Consider the following 16,896-nt stretch of genomic DNA (forward strand, 5'->3'; position numbering starts at 1 on the left):
TTACAATTTGGTCAATGTCACTATAGGTGCCACCATCCTTTCTGAGTATTGAGCTGAATGGCGAAGAAGACTGCGTTGTTTTGCTCGGTTATTGTTATTATATATTTGTTTTATGTGTTGTCGAAGGTTTTAATGGCCAGAATCACTGGGTTGCTGTGAATTTTCTGGGCTGTATGGCCATGTTCCATAATAACAACAACAACAACAACAACAACAACAACAACAACAACTTTTCTCTTATATCCCGTTCCATCTCCCCGAAGGGACCCGGGGCAGCTTACATGGGGGATCAAGCCCTAAAAACACAATGATGCACAGCATACAATTACAGTCCAAAATTAATACATAAAATATATAAAAACATCAAACATCAGAAGCATTCTCTCCTGACATTTTGCCCACATCGATGAGGTCTGTTGGAAACTGGCCAATGAGGTTTATATATCAGTGGAATAGTGTCCAGGGTGGGAGAAAGAACTCTTCTGTTGGAGGCAGGTGTGAATGTTGCAATTGGCCAGCTTGATTAGCATTGAATAACCTTGCAGCTTCAAAGCCTGGCTAACCTTTGAGGCACCAAAATGTGTGCTGGCCAGTGTTATTATTGAAACATTCACAAATTGACTTTTGAAGAAAGTCTAAGACTTTGAACAGACTCCTAAAGTTGCATCTAATTCCTTCTTCTTGGGGGGAAGGGCTGCTGCTTATAACCTTCTCTCTCTATTCTCCAGTTTTTCCCTGTGAATAATCGCTTGCATTTTTCACTTTTTCACATATATATCTATATATTTCACCCATTGAGATGGGAAGATGAAAAGGGTAGGGATGGCTGGCTTAAGGGTGATGGATGTCCCATCGGCGGGCCTTTGGTGGAGATAAGAGTTTATTCTTCCTCCGCCAGACAGAAACGGGAGAATTTGGGAGGGAAAAAGCCAGCCCAGAAGATGCAAGAAGGACACAAAAGAAAGCAGGAGGAGAGAGTCCTTGGAACGTCTTTGCTTTAAAGGACATAGTGTGTGGCACCCTCAATTGTGCCACTGCTTTCTTTGAGGGACTCTGCATGGCCCGGGATCTGCGGAATTGTCCTCTTTTGGGTACAACGAGTACAACTGAAGGGACCATGAGCCAGAAATTAGTAAACTTTTGCCTATGTGGCTTTGCATCTGCATGTACCCCTCCCTTCTTGTGAGCTGGTGCCTTTCTCCAGAAAGTTCCAAGACCAAAAGTTAGCTTGAAATCAACAAGTTGGGTCACAGGTATTGTTGGAGACTAGCCCGGAGGGGAAGTAAATTAGAAAATTCCAGGAGAGCAATAAAACAAGCCTTTTATTATCACAGCTGATGATAAGGCAAAACAGCCGTAGGTACCCACATTTTGTGGGTCCGTACCATGCAAATGGCAGTCGTAACATGTGCGTAGCAAACAAAGAATTTTATATCTCGGCTTATCTAGAATTGACCAATGGCTGAGAGTCTTCCTCACCTTCCACACCTACTTGGCACAAGTGATACCAATGACCTAACTTGTTTACTCTGAGCTTTCTTCTCTCTCTGGAACTTCCTGAAGGAAGGCACCAGTTCACAGGAAGGGAGGGGTATAGGTCCTGTGTTGCACATATGGTAGAGTCTCACTTAACCCACATAAACGGGCCGGCAGAACGTTGGATAAGCGAATGTGTTGGATAATAAGGAGGGATTAAGAAAAAGCCTATTAAACATCAAATTAGGTTATGATTTTACAAATTAAGCAGCAAAACATCATGTTATACAACAAATTTGACAGAAAAAGTAGTTCAATACGCAGTAATGCTATGTAGTAATTACTGTATTTACGAATTTAGCATCAAAATATCACAATGTATTGAAAACATTGATGACAAAAATGTGTTGGATAATCCAGAACGTTGGATAAGCAAGTGTTGGATAAGTGAGACTCTACTGTACTACTTTGGTTCATACAAAGTGCTTATATTGTCTATATAAAGGCTATATGCAGAGGCAAAGCTATATAGGCAATAGTTTACTATTTTCTGGCTTATGGTCCCTACAGTATCACTTATGTCAAAGTAGGTGTGGAAGGTGAGGAAGACCCTCAGCCATTGCTCAATTTTAGATAAGCCAAGGTATATATTATTTGTTTGCTGCAACATGTTTTTGCATGGTAAGGACCCATTGAAGTGGGTGTGTACGGCTGTTCTGCCTTCTCATAGCTATGGTGAAAATAAACTTTGCTTTTTGCATCTCTCATGAGACTGGGTTTTCTGCCTGATTTCCCTCCTGAGCCAGCACAACGAGTCCCAAAATCCCCAATTCAATGGCATCTCTCCAGCACTTCCTTTCCTGAATCACGCACCCAAAAAAAACCCCACTGCCTCATTGGTAGTCAGGGTGTCGCACTCCCCTTCGCTCCTTTTCTAATGTGGGTGATAATTTATGAAGTACGCCGTAGCACTTCAGCCAAATGCGGACAGGGTTTCAGCTCCATGAACCAAGCTCCCATTCTTTCTTTTACACTAGGAGCAGAAATCCTCCTTGTGCCATGCGTCCCCTTTCTCGCTTTGATTGCCCTGTTTTTGGCCTCTATATGATAAGGAAAAAGGAGGGATGATTGTGAAAGCTGGACTGCGGAGAAAAACAATAGCAAGACGGTTGGAAATGAGATACTAAAGGAGAGTTCTGCAAATACTGTGAACCACTAGGTAAAGGTAAAGGTTTTCCCCTGACGTTAAGTCCAGTCGTGACCAACTCTGGGGGTTGGTGCTCTTCTCCATTTCTAAGCCAAAGAGCCGGCGTTGTCCGTAGACACCTCCAAGGTCATATGGCTGGCATGACTGCACGGAGCGCCGTTACCTTCCCGCTGAAGCAGTACCTATTGATCTACTCACATTGGCATGTTTTCGAACTGCTAGGTTGGCAGGAGCTGGAGCTAATAGCGGGTGCTCACGCCGCTTCTGGAGTTTGAACCTGGGACCTTTTGGTTTAGTGAACCACTAAAAAGGCAAATTAATGAGTCCCAGAAAATCAAGTCCAAACTCTATCCAGAAACTGAAGCTGTGATACTTTGGACCAGTGGTTCTCAAACTTATTTGGCCTGCCGCCCCCTTTCCAGAAAAAATATGACTCAGTGCCCCCTGGAAAGGGGGCGTGGCTTAGAGGGGTGGGCGTGGTTCCTGCTCAAGAGGGCGGAGCTGAGCCTCTCCCCTAGTCCAAGATGCAGGACTGTGAGGGGGAGGGGGAGGTGGGCAGGGCCACAAATGGGCGGCCAGGATTGGCGGAGTTACGAGCTCTGAGGCAGGGCTGAGCTTCTATCCCTGTCCTGCGGCGCCTTCCAGGACACAGGAGGCGGGGCCAGAGGAGGGGGCGGGGCCTCTTCCCAAGTGCCTGACAGGGCTGAACCTCTATACCCCGCCCCCGTGTTCTAACAAGCGCCTCAGGGGAGGGATACAGAGGCTTAGCCCTGTCTCACGCTCTTGGAAAGAGGCCCCACCCCTAGCCCCGCCCTTTAGTCCTAAAAGGCCTCTCAGGAGAGGTATAGAGGCTCAGGCCTGTCTTGGTTTCTTGGAAGGAGGCCCCGCCCTCTGTGTCCCAACAAGCACCTCAGGAGAGGTATAGATTCTCAGCTCTGTCTCGGGAAGAAGCCACGCCCACTCCTCTAGCTCCGCCCCCTGTGTCCTAACAGGCGCCTCAGGTGCTCAGCCCTGTCTCCGGCACTTGGGAAGAGGCCCTGCCCCTCCTCTGGCCCCGCCCCCTTGTCCTAATAGATGCCATCACCGGCCCCCTGGATCGCTCCAGCGCCCACTGGGGGGCGGTAGCACCCACTTTGGGAATCACTGCTGTAGGTGAACTACAACTCCTAAATGACAAAATCAATCCCTTCCCAACCCAACCAGTATTCAGATTTGGGCGTATCGGGTATTTGCTGCCAAATTTGGTCCAGTGAATGAAAATACATCCTGCATATCAGATATTTACGATGGATTCACAACAGGAGCAAAATGACAGTTATGAAGTAGCAACGGAAATAATGTTATGGTTGGGGGTCACTACATCATGAGGAACTGTACTAAGGGGTCCCCACATTAGGAAGGTTGAGAACCACGTCTCTAATTCTCGCCCAGCTTTCCCTTCCTTCCTCCTTTTCCGTGTGTCCTGGTTGCCTTCCGAAGGACACCCACCACACCCACCCAAGTCTCTTGGAGGAATTCCAACCAGCCATATTTCCAACCAGCCGCATCTCCAAATGTTATTCATCTTCTTGAAGGCCAGAAAGAAAAGAAGGGGGGAAAGGGGGATATTTAACAATCCCCATCCTATTCCAGAGCCCCTCCTTTCCTTTTCCCGTAAGCGGCCATTAATTAAAGCCAAACCGTGGTACAGGGAAATCAAATGACTTCACGGCGATTAAAGCCAATTATGCAGAAGCATGATAATTTGTGGTTTATGGGAAACCGAGTGTTGGCGTAGAACAGGGGTCCTCAGACTTTTTTAAGTGGAGGGCCAATTCACAGTCCCTCAGACTGTTGGAGGGCCAGACTATGAAATAGCCGAAAATTAGGATTGTTGTTGTTGTGTGCCTTCAAGTCATTTCAGAGTTAGTTCAACCCTAAGTATAAAGTTTAGGACAGAGGCCAGGTCAATGACCTTGGAGGGCCGCACCTGGCCCATGGGCCTTAGTTTGGGGACCCTTGATCTAGATGATCTCATAAGACCATAGGTAAGCAAAGAGACTCTCAAAGGCCATCTAGATGATCTCATAAGGCCATCAGAAGACCATAGATGAGGAAAAGGACCCTCAAAGTCAATCTACATGCTTTAATAAGACCATAGGTAAGGAAAGTGACCTCCAAAAGCCATCTAGGTGGTCTCATAAGGCCGTAGCTAAGCAAAGAGATCTTCAAAGACCATCTGAACGATCTAAACGAGCAGTTCGAAAACATGCAAATGTGAGTAGATCAATAGGTACTGCTCTGGCGGGAAGGTAACTGCGTTCCATGCAGTCATGCTAGTGGCCACATGACCTTGGAGGTGTCTATGGACAACCCCGGCTCTTCAGCATAGAAATGGAGTTGAGCACCAGCCCCCAGAGTCGGACACGACTGGACTTAATGTCAGGGCAAAACCTTTACCTTATTGTTGTTGTTATTATTATTATTATTATTATTATTATTATTATTATTATTATTATGACACAGCAAACAAGATAGATATGCTGGATTTTGTATCAAAAAATCACAAGTCAAACACTTCCCAAGTGTCTAGGACTGTGTGATGTATTTTCGGATGATGCGCGCAGATCCCAGTATGGTGGCCTTTTGCAGTTGGCAGATCGTAATTTTGTCAATGCCTATTGTTTCCAAATGCTGACTGAGATCTTTTGGCATGGCACCCAGTGTGCCCATCACCTGTACTGGTTTCTGCCAGAGTCTTTAGTTCAGTCTTGAAGCCCTGATAGCAGCTGAGTTTTTCTTGTTTTTTTTGTCAATGCGACTGTCACCTGGGATGGCGACATCAATGATCCAAACCTTTTTCTTTTCCACAACTTTGATGTCTGGTGTGTTGTGTTCCAGAACTTCTGGATTCAGAAGTCCCACAGTATCTTTGCGTGCTCATTCTCCAATACTTTTTCAGGTTTGTGATTCCACCAGTTCTTTGCTGCTGGGAGGTGGTACTTGTGGCATAAGTCCCAATGAATCATTTGGGCCACATAGTTGTGCCTCTGTTTGTAGTCTGTCTGTGCGATTTTCTTACAGCAGCTGAGGATATGATCAATGGTTTCATCAGCTTCCTTGCACAGTCTGCATTTTGGGTCATCAGCTGATTTTTCGATCTTGGCCTTAGTTGCTGTGATGGCGCTAGTGGCGCCATTTATATGTCAAACTATAAGTTTCAATATTTGAATTGCTGTATCATGCCTGATTTTGCCCTTACCCTGTAAATGTAGTTGGATTGGTTATTTATATCTGTCAATCAATGTTGTTTGTACCTGTTATATTGCTCACTCAGCTAAACTATTTGGCTCCACCTCTTCCTGGAGTAGTACTGTGTTCCCTCCTTTTCATTCCACCAGCAAGCTCTCTATCGGATGGACGTGAGAGAGAGACTTGGCACTAAAAGCCCTTCAAAAGTTACCTCTCAGCACCAATTCTGAGGTTCTTACCCTTGGGACTCACACTTCATGTTCAGGGCCAACCTGAACAACGTTGAGGAGTCTCAAGCGCCTTCACATCAGTCCTTTGGCAACAGAGGAAGACTCTTGTCTTCAGATATAGGTCATTGGACTGAGGCTGAGTTTGCTCTGGCATTCACAGCCAGAGAAAGAGGGATCTAGAAGGCTCCACGGACTTAAACAATCAAAGACTGTAATGTATATTTTCCTTTACCCCCTTTGTGAACAATAAACCCAGTTTTTGAGTTATCTACAGTGTTTTGGTCCTTGGGAGTTCCAGTTTCCCTAAAGGAGGGCAAGAAGCAATCCCCTGGGGAAAGATGTCACGTCCATGCCTCTTTCACTAAGAGTACAGCCCCAGGCGTGACGGCACAGTTGCCTTTGTTCTGATGGCTTGCTCCTGGGCTGCAAGGATCAGGCCTTCTGTCTCCTTCTTCAGGGTCCCATTCGTGAGCCAGAGCCAGGTCTTCTCCTTATCAGCTTTTCCTTCAATTTTGTCGAGGAACTTTCCATGCAATGTTTTGTTGTGCCAGCTGTCAGCTCTAGTTTGTAGTGCGGTTTTCTTGTACTGATTCTTTGTCTGCTGTGTTTTGAGGAGTTTCTGATTTTTGATTTCAATCAAAGCACTTTGCTTTACATATTCTGCCAGGGCATGTTCTTCTTCTTTGACTGCTTGACGTGGTGGGGGGGAGCTTAACTGCTCCAATGATATCTGAGGGCTGTGCTGGCGGTAGTGTAACGACCGGCAGGTCCAACCAAGCCAGAGAGGCCTCAGCTGAGGAGTGGAACCAAGAGCACCTAACCCATTAGCATTATGAAGAATCAAACCAAAACAAAGTCTATACTGGCTCGGTTGTCGCCCAGGATAAAAAGGACCGCGGTGGATGCTGCTGATTCTGGACATCCATCGACAAGTGGGCTACGGAATCAAAATACAAATGAACAGTCACAGAAGCAGCAGAAATATACAATGCCAGAAAACTGCACTATTATTATTATTATTATTATTATTATTATTATTATTATTATTATTATTGTCTCCTGTGGGAGGAAGATCCACAGGTTGGGAGCCACCACTGAGAAGGCCACATCTTCTCAGGGATCTAGGAGTCAACAGTGTGGTGTGGTTATATTATTGTTACGATCCTAATGGATGGGCACAATGATGTCTGTAGGGCTAATGGGTCAAAGATTCAAATTATGAATGCTTAAAAAAAAACAGTGCAGTGTGACAGCTAAAAACATCAATGCAATTCTAGGCTGCGTCAACAGGAGTATAGAGTTGAGATTAAGGTCCCACTCTAGTCTGCTCTAGTCAAACCATATCTGGAATACACTATAAATGGGCATCTTTTTGTGTCTCTTTTGTTCCTGTTTTTTCTTTTAATGTGTCATCATAGTCCACCCAGATGTGTAGACCCCCAGAAAACACACATATTTTTAAGGTTTCTCTCCCTCGGTGCTGAAGTGGGTGATGACGGAATAGCAGACGTCCTCCAGCTCCCTCTTCCGCTCTTCGTACTCCTTCTTCGGAGCGTGCCGGTTGCCCTCCATCCAGGCCGCGGTCTCTTCGCACAGCTCCAGCACCCGCCTCTTGGCCCGGCTGTCTAAGGACTTCTCTTCCACCGCCACCCGCTTCAGCTGGAAGGTGCTGGACTCCAAGGAGTTCAAGGCCTCCTGTTTCTCCTGCTCCGCCTTCTCTTGGGCCTGGTATGCTTCTTCCTCACGGACAATCCGCTCGACCTCCTCCTGATCCAGTCGGCCTCGTGTATCTGTGACCGTGAGCTGGCTGGTGTGGCCTGTGCTCCTTTCCGCAGCAGAGACCGTGAGGATGTTGTTGTGGTCCACCTGAAAGGTGACCACGATGACTGGCACACAACGTGGGGCCGGCTGGAGCCCACTCAGCGTCAGTGTCCCCAGGAGCCGGTTGTGTTTGGTCAAGGTCCGCTCACCTTCATAGACTTGCAAGAAAAGGCTGGTTTGGTTGTCCTCCGTGGTGGAGAAGTTCCGGGTCTCCTTGGTGGGGATGGGGGAGTTGCGCTTGACCACGACGTCCATCACGCCCCCGACGGTCTCCAGACCCAAAGAAACCGGTGTCACATCCAAGAGCAGGAGGTTCTGCAGACTCTCGTACCGGTGGCCGGTCAAGACAGCGGCTTGGATAGCCGCCCCCTGAGCCACAGCTTCATCTGGGTTGATGCTTTTACACAAGGCCTTGCCCTCAAAGCATTGAGACAAGAGCCGTTGGATCATAGGGATGCGGGTCGAACCCCCCACTAGCACCACCTCGTCCACGTTGGACTTCTTCAGCCCAGCGTCCTCCAGGGCCCTGTTTACATGGAGAAGCGTGGCCTGGAAGAGGTCACAACAGAGGTCTTCAAATGTGGCTCTACTGATGTTTGTTTGGAAATCGATGCCCTTATAGAGGGAGTCAACAGAGACGACGGCAGTGGTGTGGGTACTTAAGGTCCGCTTGGCCCGCTCGCAGGCAATCTTCAGCCTCTGCATTGACTTCTTGCTCTGGCCGAGGTCCTCTTTGTGCTGCTTCTGAAACTCCTGGGCGAGGTGGTCAGTCAACCTCCGGTCAAAATCCTCACCTCCCAAGTGGGTGTCCCCTGTCGTGGCCAACACTTCAAAGACTCCACCTTGGGATGTGAGAATGGAGACGTCAAAGGTCCCTCCGCCCAAATCGAAGACGAGGATGTTTTGCTTTGCTGTCCTCTTGTTGCCATCGTTCATCCCGTAAGCGATGGCGGCTGCCGCAGGTTCATTGATCAACCTCAGGACCTCGAGTCCTGCAATAACTCCGGCATCTATGGTGGCCTGGCGCTGGGCATCGTTGAAGTAGGCTGGGACGGTGATGACGGCCTGGGTGACCGGGCGCCCCAGGTAGCCTTCGGCCAGCTGCTTCAGCCTGGAGAGGACCATGGCAGAGACTTCCTCGGGATAGAAGGACTTCTCCAATCCTTTGTCCATCACTTGAACCTTGACTTTCCCACCACAGCTGCTCTCAATGATTCGGAAGGGGAAACTCTTCAGCTCGGCCTGGACGGAGGGGTCTTTGTATCTGCGGCCCATTAGCCGCTTGGCACAGAAGACCGTATTCTCCGGGTCGAGTCCAACTTGGGTCTCTCCTGGTTCCCCCACCAGCCGCTCCCGGTCGGTGAAGGCCACGCAGCTGGGGGTGGTCCGGCTGCTGTGGCTGTTGGCAATGAGGTCCACTTTGCCATTCTGACAGACTGCGATGCAGGAGAACATGGTGCCCAGGTCGATCCCCACCGCCGGGCCCTTGGGGCGAGTCCTGGTTGCAGAAGTTTTGAAACAGGAGGAGAGCTGCAATGGGACGAAATTGCTGTTGGGGTCCTGAGCTTCCTCATGGCTGGCATCTGCTCCCATCAGAGAGTGTGTGTAAGATGCAGGTCTTCCGTTGTTGCCGCTGTTGTTCCTTCCCCAAGCCCCCAAATCCTTTTGCCAAAGATGGTAAATTGGCAAACCATGGGGAGGGGCAGCCCTCTGGCCTCTGGGGTGGGACAGAGGATGTTTCCCTGCCAGGCATCAGTGCCCCATCATTTCCTATGTCACAATGGGGATCTTGGGCAAATGCCACTTTCTCAGCCTCAAAGAAAAACAATGGCAAGCTTTCTCTAAATAAATCTGGCCAAGAAAACTTTGCAAAAGTTTACAGAAGTTAGAGTTGATTTTGCTTACAAGTCCAAGATGGTGTAGCAGTGAAAGCGGTGCCTTAGGATTCTGTGAGACCACAGTTCAAATCCTTTTTCAGTCAAGGAAACCCACAGAATAACCTTTGGGCAAGTCACGCTCTCTCAGCTTCAGAGGGCAACCCTTTTCAAAACAAAAACCTCATCAAGAAGACACAGCAAAAGGGTTGCCAAAAGAGAAAGTCATCTTGAAGGCAGCAAATCAGTGATTCCCAAAGTGGGCGCTACCGTCTCCCGCCCCCCCCCCCCGGTGGGTGATGGAGCGATCCGGTGGGCAGTGATGGCACCTATTAGGACATGGAGGCGGGGCCAGGGGAGGGGCAGGGCCTCTTCCCAAGTGTCAGAGACAGGGCTGAGAACCTGAGATGTCTCTTAGGACACAGGGGGCAAAGCTAGAGGAGTGGGCATGGTTTCTTCCCAAGAGCCTGAGACAGGACTGAGAAGCTATACCTCTCCTGAGGCTCTTGTTGGGACAGAGGGCGGAGCTAGGAAAGGGGGTGGGGCCTCCTTCCAAGAACCCGAGACAGGGCTGAGCCTCTATACCTCGCCTTTTAGGACTAAAGGGCGAGGCTAGAGGTGGAGGCGGGGCCTCTTCCCAAGAGCACAAAACAAGGCTGAGCCTCTGTATTCCTCCCCTGAGGCGCTTGTTAGAACACGGGGGCGGGGTATAGAGGTTCAGCCCTGTCAGGCACTTGGGAAGAGGCCCTGCCCGCTCCTCTGGCCCCGCCCCCTGTGTCCTGGCAGGCACCGCAGGACAGGGATAGAAGCTCAGCCCTGCCTCAGAGTTCGTAACTCCGCCCATCCCAGTCCTGGCCACCCATTTGTGGCCCTGCCCACCACTCCCTCCCCCTCCCAGCCCTGCATCTTGGACTAGGGGAGAGCCTCAGCCCCACCCTCTTGATCAGGAGCCATGGCCACCCTCTAAGCCACATACCCCTTTCCAGGGGGCGCTGACTAATGTTTTTTCTGAAAAGTGGGCGGCAGGCCAAATAAGTTTGGGAACCACTGCACTAAATAATCAGCCCAATGACACAAACAGGATCTGGGTTAATTTAAACTGGCCTGGGAAATAGGACTGAAAAGGCCTTAGTGATGCTGGCAATTTCCAGGTAAGACATATCAATGAAGGAAGTGTAGACACCGAAAACAAAACATAGTCAACTCTCCACATTTACAGGTGTGTCTTTTGCAGACTGAGTTATTAATGGATTTGAATAAAAATATACTTTCTTCCAGTGCAATTATGGGAGAAGTTGACTATAGAACTAGCTAGGGGACCTAGAGAGTCCGACAGTTGGACAAACGGCATTTTTATCCATAGTTTCTCCACTTTTGTAGGAGTCCTGCAGCCCTAATTCCAGCAAGTGTGGAGCACTAACTGTAATATTGTATGGGAGCAAAATCTGAGATTTTTTGGTTTAACCAGAGGGACCCTGGTCAATTTGTTTTTAAAATAAAAGAATCCAGCCATTTTGTTTGAAACTCATACTTTTAATAAGCCCCATAGGTGGTACAATGCACTGGCGGTGATTTTATTCCATCTCCTCTTCAGGTTGAGCCTTGTCTTGGTCTCCCTCCACCACCTCTTCTTGAGTGTCTCCTGGTCTCCCTTCTTCCGCGCTTTCGCTTTCAGCGAGGGAGCTGCACATGGAGCCCCAGGCTTCCTCCAGATCCTTCTGCCGCTGCTCGCACTCTTCCTTCTCCACCGACGTGTTCCCCTCCAGCCAGGACGTGGTGCTGTCACACATCTCCAACATCCTCCTCTTGGCTTGGACATCCAGGACCTGCTCTTCCGCCACCCTCTTCAGCTCCAGCGTGCAGGACTCCAAGGAGTTCATGGCTTCAATCCTGTCCTGCTGGGATCGGTCATTCACCCTGAACTCTTCAGCCGTTTGGATGATCCTTTCAATTTCCTCTTGTCCCAGGCGGCCTCGGGTGTCGGAAATGGTGAGTTGGTTGGTGTTCCCTGTCTCCACGTCCTTAGCAAAGACCGTCAGGATGTTGTTCTCGTCGATGGAGAACGTAACGGTGATAACAGGAGTCCCACAGGGAGCCGGCGGGATCCCGGTTAAAGTGAAGGTGCCCAAGAGGTGGTTGTGTTTGGTCAGCGCCCGTTCCCCTTCGTAGACCATGAACAAGATGGTGTCTTGGCCGTCTTCCGTGGTGGTGAACTCCATGGTCTCCTTGGTCGGGACGGGAGAGTTGCGTTTGATGACGGTGGCCATCACCCCGCCTTGAGTCTTGATCCCTAATGACAGAGGGGTGACGTCCAAAAGGAACATGTTCTGCATTCTGGGCATCCGGTTGCCAGTCAACACGGCAGCGTGGATGGCTGCCCCGTAGGCCACTGCTTCATCAGGGTTGATGCCTTTACACAGCTCTTTCCCGTTGAAGAAATCCTTCAGGAGTTTTTGGATCTTGGGGATACGAGTGGAACCTCCAACCAACACAACATCCATGATCTCACTCCTACTCACCTGAGCGTCCTTCAAGGCCCGCTCCAAGGGTTTCAGAGTAGCTCGGAAGAGGTCTGAGCAGAGATCTTCAAACCGAGCCCTGGTGATGGTCATATAGAAGTCTATCCCATGATACAGAGAGTCAACGGAGATGCTGGCACTGGAGCAAGAGCTCAGGATGCACTTGGCCCGCTCCGCCGCCGTCTTGAGCCGCTGCATGGCCTTTTTGTCCTGGCGGAGGTCCTTCTTGTGCTTCTTTTTGAACTCATCAGCCAGGTAAGCCACCAGCCTTTTGTCGAAATCCTGTCCGCCAAGGTGAGTGTCTCCAGCCGTGGCCTTCACTTCAAAGATGCCATCTTCGGCAGAGAGAATGGACACATCGAAGGTGCCCCCACCCAGGTCGAAAATGAGGATATTCCTACTCCCTGCTTCTTGGTTCCTGAGGTCCAATCCATAGGCAATCGCAGCGGCTGTGGGTTCGTTGAGGATCTTCAGGACTTTGAGTCCGGCGATGGCCCCAGCGTCAATGGTGGCTTGGCGCTGGGCATCGTTGAAGTAGGCCGGGACAGTGACAATAGCTTGAGTGATGGGGCATCCCAGGTAGGCTTCGGCTGTGTGCTTCATCTTGGTCAAGATCATGGCTGAGATCTCCTCGGGGTAAAAGGTCCTCTGCTTGCCCTTGTGGACCACCTGGATCTTCAGCTTGCCCTCATGGTTAGCTACGGTGAAAGGCCAGTGTTTTATGTCTTCCTGGACGGTGGCATCATGGTAGTTCCTGCCGATCATCCGCTTGGCATCGAAGACGGTGTTCTGGGGGTTGAGGGAGGCCTGGTTTTTGGCAGGATCACCCACCAAGTGCTCACTGTTGGTGAAGGCCACGTAGCTGGGGGTGGTCCGGTGGCCTTGGTCGTTGGCGATGATCTCGACCTTGTCCTGGTGGCAGACAGCTACGCAAGAGAACGTGGTGCCGAGGTCAATCCCGACAGCCAGGGCATTTTGCTTAGGCATGGCAACGTGGCTTTTTTGAGTAGAAGATGTCAGACTCGGAGGGCCGGAAGGAAGGAGGTAGACGTTCCCATAAGACCTCTTTGCGGTTTCCTTCCTGTTCTTCCTTTCTCTCCTCCCAGGGCTTAGGTCATTATCGGGGATGGTGGCATCTTTCACCTTTGCCTAGAGCCAGGCATGGCTTTGGCTTTCCCCCTTCTCTCTCAGCTCACTTTACTCTTCAAAACTCCTTCTGATGACTTCATCAGGACACATCACAATGGAACGGGTTGGGTAGGCAATGCTGAACCTGACCAGTCTCTGGACCACACCTTCGGGGCTCCATGTCCTCCAGTTAGAGATGAAAATCAAAATGTACATGAGCCAAGCAACACCAGAGAGGGGTCATATTTTAAAAGCAAATGAGAAAGTGGGATACTGCCAAACTATGGCAGTTGAAGGGTATGATGCTCCATTGCTTTGCATCACAAGTTTATTTATTGGATCTATCCAGCATGCAGTTTCCAACAAAGGGCAGTTTAGTGTCCTTGGAGAGCCAACAAATTTAGCAGGACAGCAATGGTTTGCATTCTTTTCCCCAAGCCCCTTTTCTCTGCCATTAGTAAAAAGGTATATTTCCACTTTCCATGGATGCAAGCTCTGGGAGAGAAATACTAACCAACCCAGTGGATAAGACCATTTTAAGTCTCTTCCACATTGCACAGTTATAGCACAATGATTCTGCGTGAACCATTGAGGTTTTCTGTTATTGAGGTTTGCAGCATTTATCACGTATACCAGTGGTTCTCAAACTTATTTGGCCTACTGCCCCCTTTCCAGAAAAAATATTACTCAGTGCCCCCTGGAAAGGGGGGCGTGGCTTGGGGGCGTGGCTCCTGCACAAGAGGGCGGGGCTGAGCGTCTCCTCTAGTCCAAGATGCAGGGCTGGGAGGGGGAGGGGGGAGGTGGGCGGGGCCACAAATGGGCAGCCAGGACTAGGATGGGCAAAGTTACGAGCTCTGAGGCAGGGCTGAGCTTCTATCCTTGTCCTGCGGCACCTGCTAGGACACAGGGGGCGGGGCTAGAGGAGGGGTTGGGGCCTCTATACCCCGCCCCGCGTTCTAACAAGCACCTCAGGGGAGGTATAGCTCAGCCCTGTCTCGCGCTCTTGGGAAGAAGCCCCGCCCACTCCTCTAGCTCCACCCCGTGTCCTAACAGGTGCCTCAGGTGCTCAGCTCTGTCTCCGGCACTTGGGAAGAGGCCCCACCCCTCCCCTGGCCCGGCCCCTGTGTCCTAATAGGTGACAACACCGCCCTCCTGGATCGCTCCAGCACCCACCGGGGGGTGGTAGCACCCACTTTGGGAATCACTGGGTTAGAGTAACAGTGGTCTGTGGGAGATGAAGTTTTTGAAAGTACTGCAAATCCCATAATCCTTGTTCCATCCTCCCCCAAAGGGTGGTCACAGTGGCTGGTGAAAGTGGGAGCCAATCAGAAAGCTGCCACATACACACATACAAACATTCACTTTTATTATATCGATAGATGTTTATATAACTGTAACTTTTTCTCAAATAATAATTAAAAAAGAAAAAAATTCATCCAAATGCTGCAGAAAGCAAGGACTCCCTCTCTCGGTACAGTCTCCCCTTTGTGGCTTACCTGTCGGGGTGAGCGCTATCGAGTGACACAGGAGAAAGTGGCGACAGTAAAGAAAGTGGCAGTGTTCCTACAAGGCCTCCATCTCTTTCTTTTTCTTCACTCAGCCGGGGTTTATTATTTTTATTTTTTTGGAAATCCAACCACTCTGCGAGGCTAGTCACGAACCATGCGAAGTGAAGGGTTAAGGGTCTACACCAGGGAGGAGGAGAAGAAAAGAGGGAAAAAGTGGGAAATTAGAGATGCGGAAGGGAGGGAGAAAACCGAGAATCCGAAGCAGGGCCCGTTTTAATTACATTGCCCTAGAACACTCTTTTGGCGACACATTCTAATGGTAATGACGGGGACATCTGTATAGGCGCGCCTTTCTTGTCCGAGATGGCTCTATCAAAGACACCCTTGGGAAACCCTTCACCTTTGACCGCCGGGGTCACCGCTGACACAGTAGCCCCATAGTTTGGCCCTACTGTAAAGCGGTAGTGTCCGTTTTCATCCTCCAAAACCCGGCGCGGTCCCTTTTGATTCAGAGACCCTCAACCGTGGCCCATGGCGGGGGCCCGTTTCGGCGCAGTATCCGATGCCCGGGTTTTTGTTTGGTGTTGTCAAGGCTTCCTTTTCACCGTCATGCGTCCTTTGGAAAGGCACACCCGGCTCTCCGATTTCCCCCAAATGCGTTATTTATGCGCTCGAGGCGGCAAAGGAGTCCCACTTTTCCCCTCGGGAAGCTCAATGAGCGTGACTCAGGTTTTCCTGGCCCTAAGTGGGATCCTAATTTTAGTATCCGGGCGATGGTGCCGGTGGAGGAACAGGTGGTGGACACCACTGACGAAAATGGTGCTGCTGTCACAACATCCGTCTGCCCACGAAGAGCCATGTGAACACAAAATGCCAGGCAACTGGGAGAAAAATAGAGTTCTCAGGCCCATATGAGTCCCAAGGTATTGCAAGTCCTACAAGGCTCGTGCAGTGGGATGACGCAGTCTGAGAACTCCAGTAAAAGGAGGGAAGGGTCTCAAGCACAAGGTCTCCTTCCATTGTGTTGTCGAAGGCTTTCATGGCCAGAATCACAGGGTTGTTGTGTGTTTTCCAGCTGTATGGCCATGTTCCAGAGGTATTCTCTCCCGACGTTTCGCCCACATCTATGACAGGCATCCTCAGAGGTCTTTGGGGTACCCCACTCCCTCACAACCTCTGAGGATGCCTGCCATAGATGTGGGAGAAACTTCAGGAGAGAATACTTCTGGAATATGGCCATGCACCCCGAAAAACACACAACAACCCTCTCCTTCCATTATAGACTCCAAGGGCCATCCAGTCCAACCCCCTTCTGCCAGACAGGAATTGTAGTTGCTGGGATTTATAGTTCACCTACAATCAAAGAGCCCTTTGAACCCCACCAATGTTAGAATTGGGCCAAGCTTCCCACACAGAACCCGCATGACAAACAGAAAATACTGGAAGAGTTTGGGAGGTATTGACAGTGATTTAGGGAAGAAGTTTTTCACCTACTTGCGGTGAGCACTGTGAATTAATATGTGTTTTCTGATGGTCTTTGGCGACCCATCTGACACCTCCCTTGCAACCCTCGCAGGGGTCCCGATCCCAAGGTTGAGAAACGCGGCTCTATGCAGATACCCTCAATGATTGACTTTGCAGCTATATGCTTATCAAGCTTGCTCATTCAACATTCACAATTGCTTTAAACCAGTGATTCCCAAAGTGGGCGCTACTGCCCCCTGGTGGGCGCTGCAGCGATCCAGGGGGCAGTGATGACACCTATTAGGACACGGGGCGGGGCCAGGGGAGGGGCGGGGCCTCTTCCCAAGAGCCTGAGACAGGGCTGAGCCTCTATACCTCTCCTGAGGCGCCTTTTAGGACACAGGGGGCGGAGCTAGAGGAGTGGGCGTGGCTTCTTCA

General features: G+C 49.9%; 2 protein-coding genes across 2 annotated transcripts; both read right to left on the bottom strand.

The window, feature by feature from the left end:
- Nucleotides 1-7,525: 7,525 nt before the first annotated feature.
- Nucleotides 7,526-9,704, bottom strand: LOC100554196 (heat shock-related 70 kDa protein 2-like). Its single transcript, XM_016998059.2, has one exon. It carries the CDS (start codon nucleotides 9,556-9,558, stop codon nucleotides 7,603-7,605), a length of 1,956 nt encoding a protein of 651 aa, XP_016853548.1. The 5' UTR covers nucleotides 9,559-9,704; the 3' UTR covers nucleotides 7,526-7,602.
- Nucleotides 9,705-11,351: 1,647 nt separating this feature from the next.
- Nucleotides 11,352-13,570, bottom strand: LOC100554002 (heat shock 70 kDa protein II). Its single transcript, XM_008122259.3, has one exon. The coding sequence runs from the start codon at nucleotides 13,343-13,345 to the stop codon at nucleotides 11,414-11,416; it is 1,932 nt and encodes a 643-aa protein (XP_008120466.1). The 5' UTR covers nucleotides 13,346-13,570; the 3' UTR covers nucleotides 11,352-11,413.
- Nucleotides 13,571-16,896: the final 3,326 nt, after the last annotated feature.

Source organism: Anolis carolinensis, unplaced genomic scaffold, assembly GCF_035594765.1.
Source record: "Anolis carolinensis isolate JA03-04 unplaced genomic scaffold, rAnoCar3.1.pri scaffold_14, whole genome shotgun sequence".
NCBI lineage: Eukaryota > Metazoa > Chordata > Lepidosauria > Squamata > Dactyloidae > Anolis > Anolis carolinensis.

Bases quoted from the DNA above. Each gene is read 5' to 3' on its own strand.
- LOC100554196 (XM_016998059.2), bottom strand. From the start codon at position 9,558: ATGGGAGCAGATGCCAGCCATGAGGAAGCTCAGGACCCCAACAGCAAT.
- LOC100554002 (XM_008122259.3), bottom strand. From the start codon at position 13,345: ATGCCTAAGCAAAATGCCCTGGCTGTCGGGATTGACCTCGGCACCACG.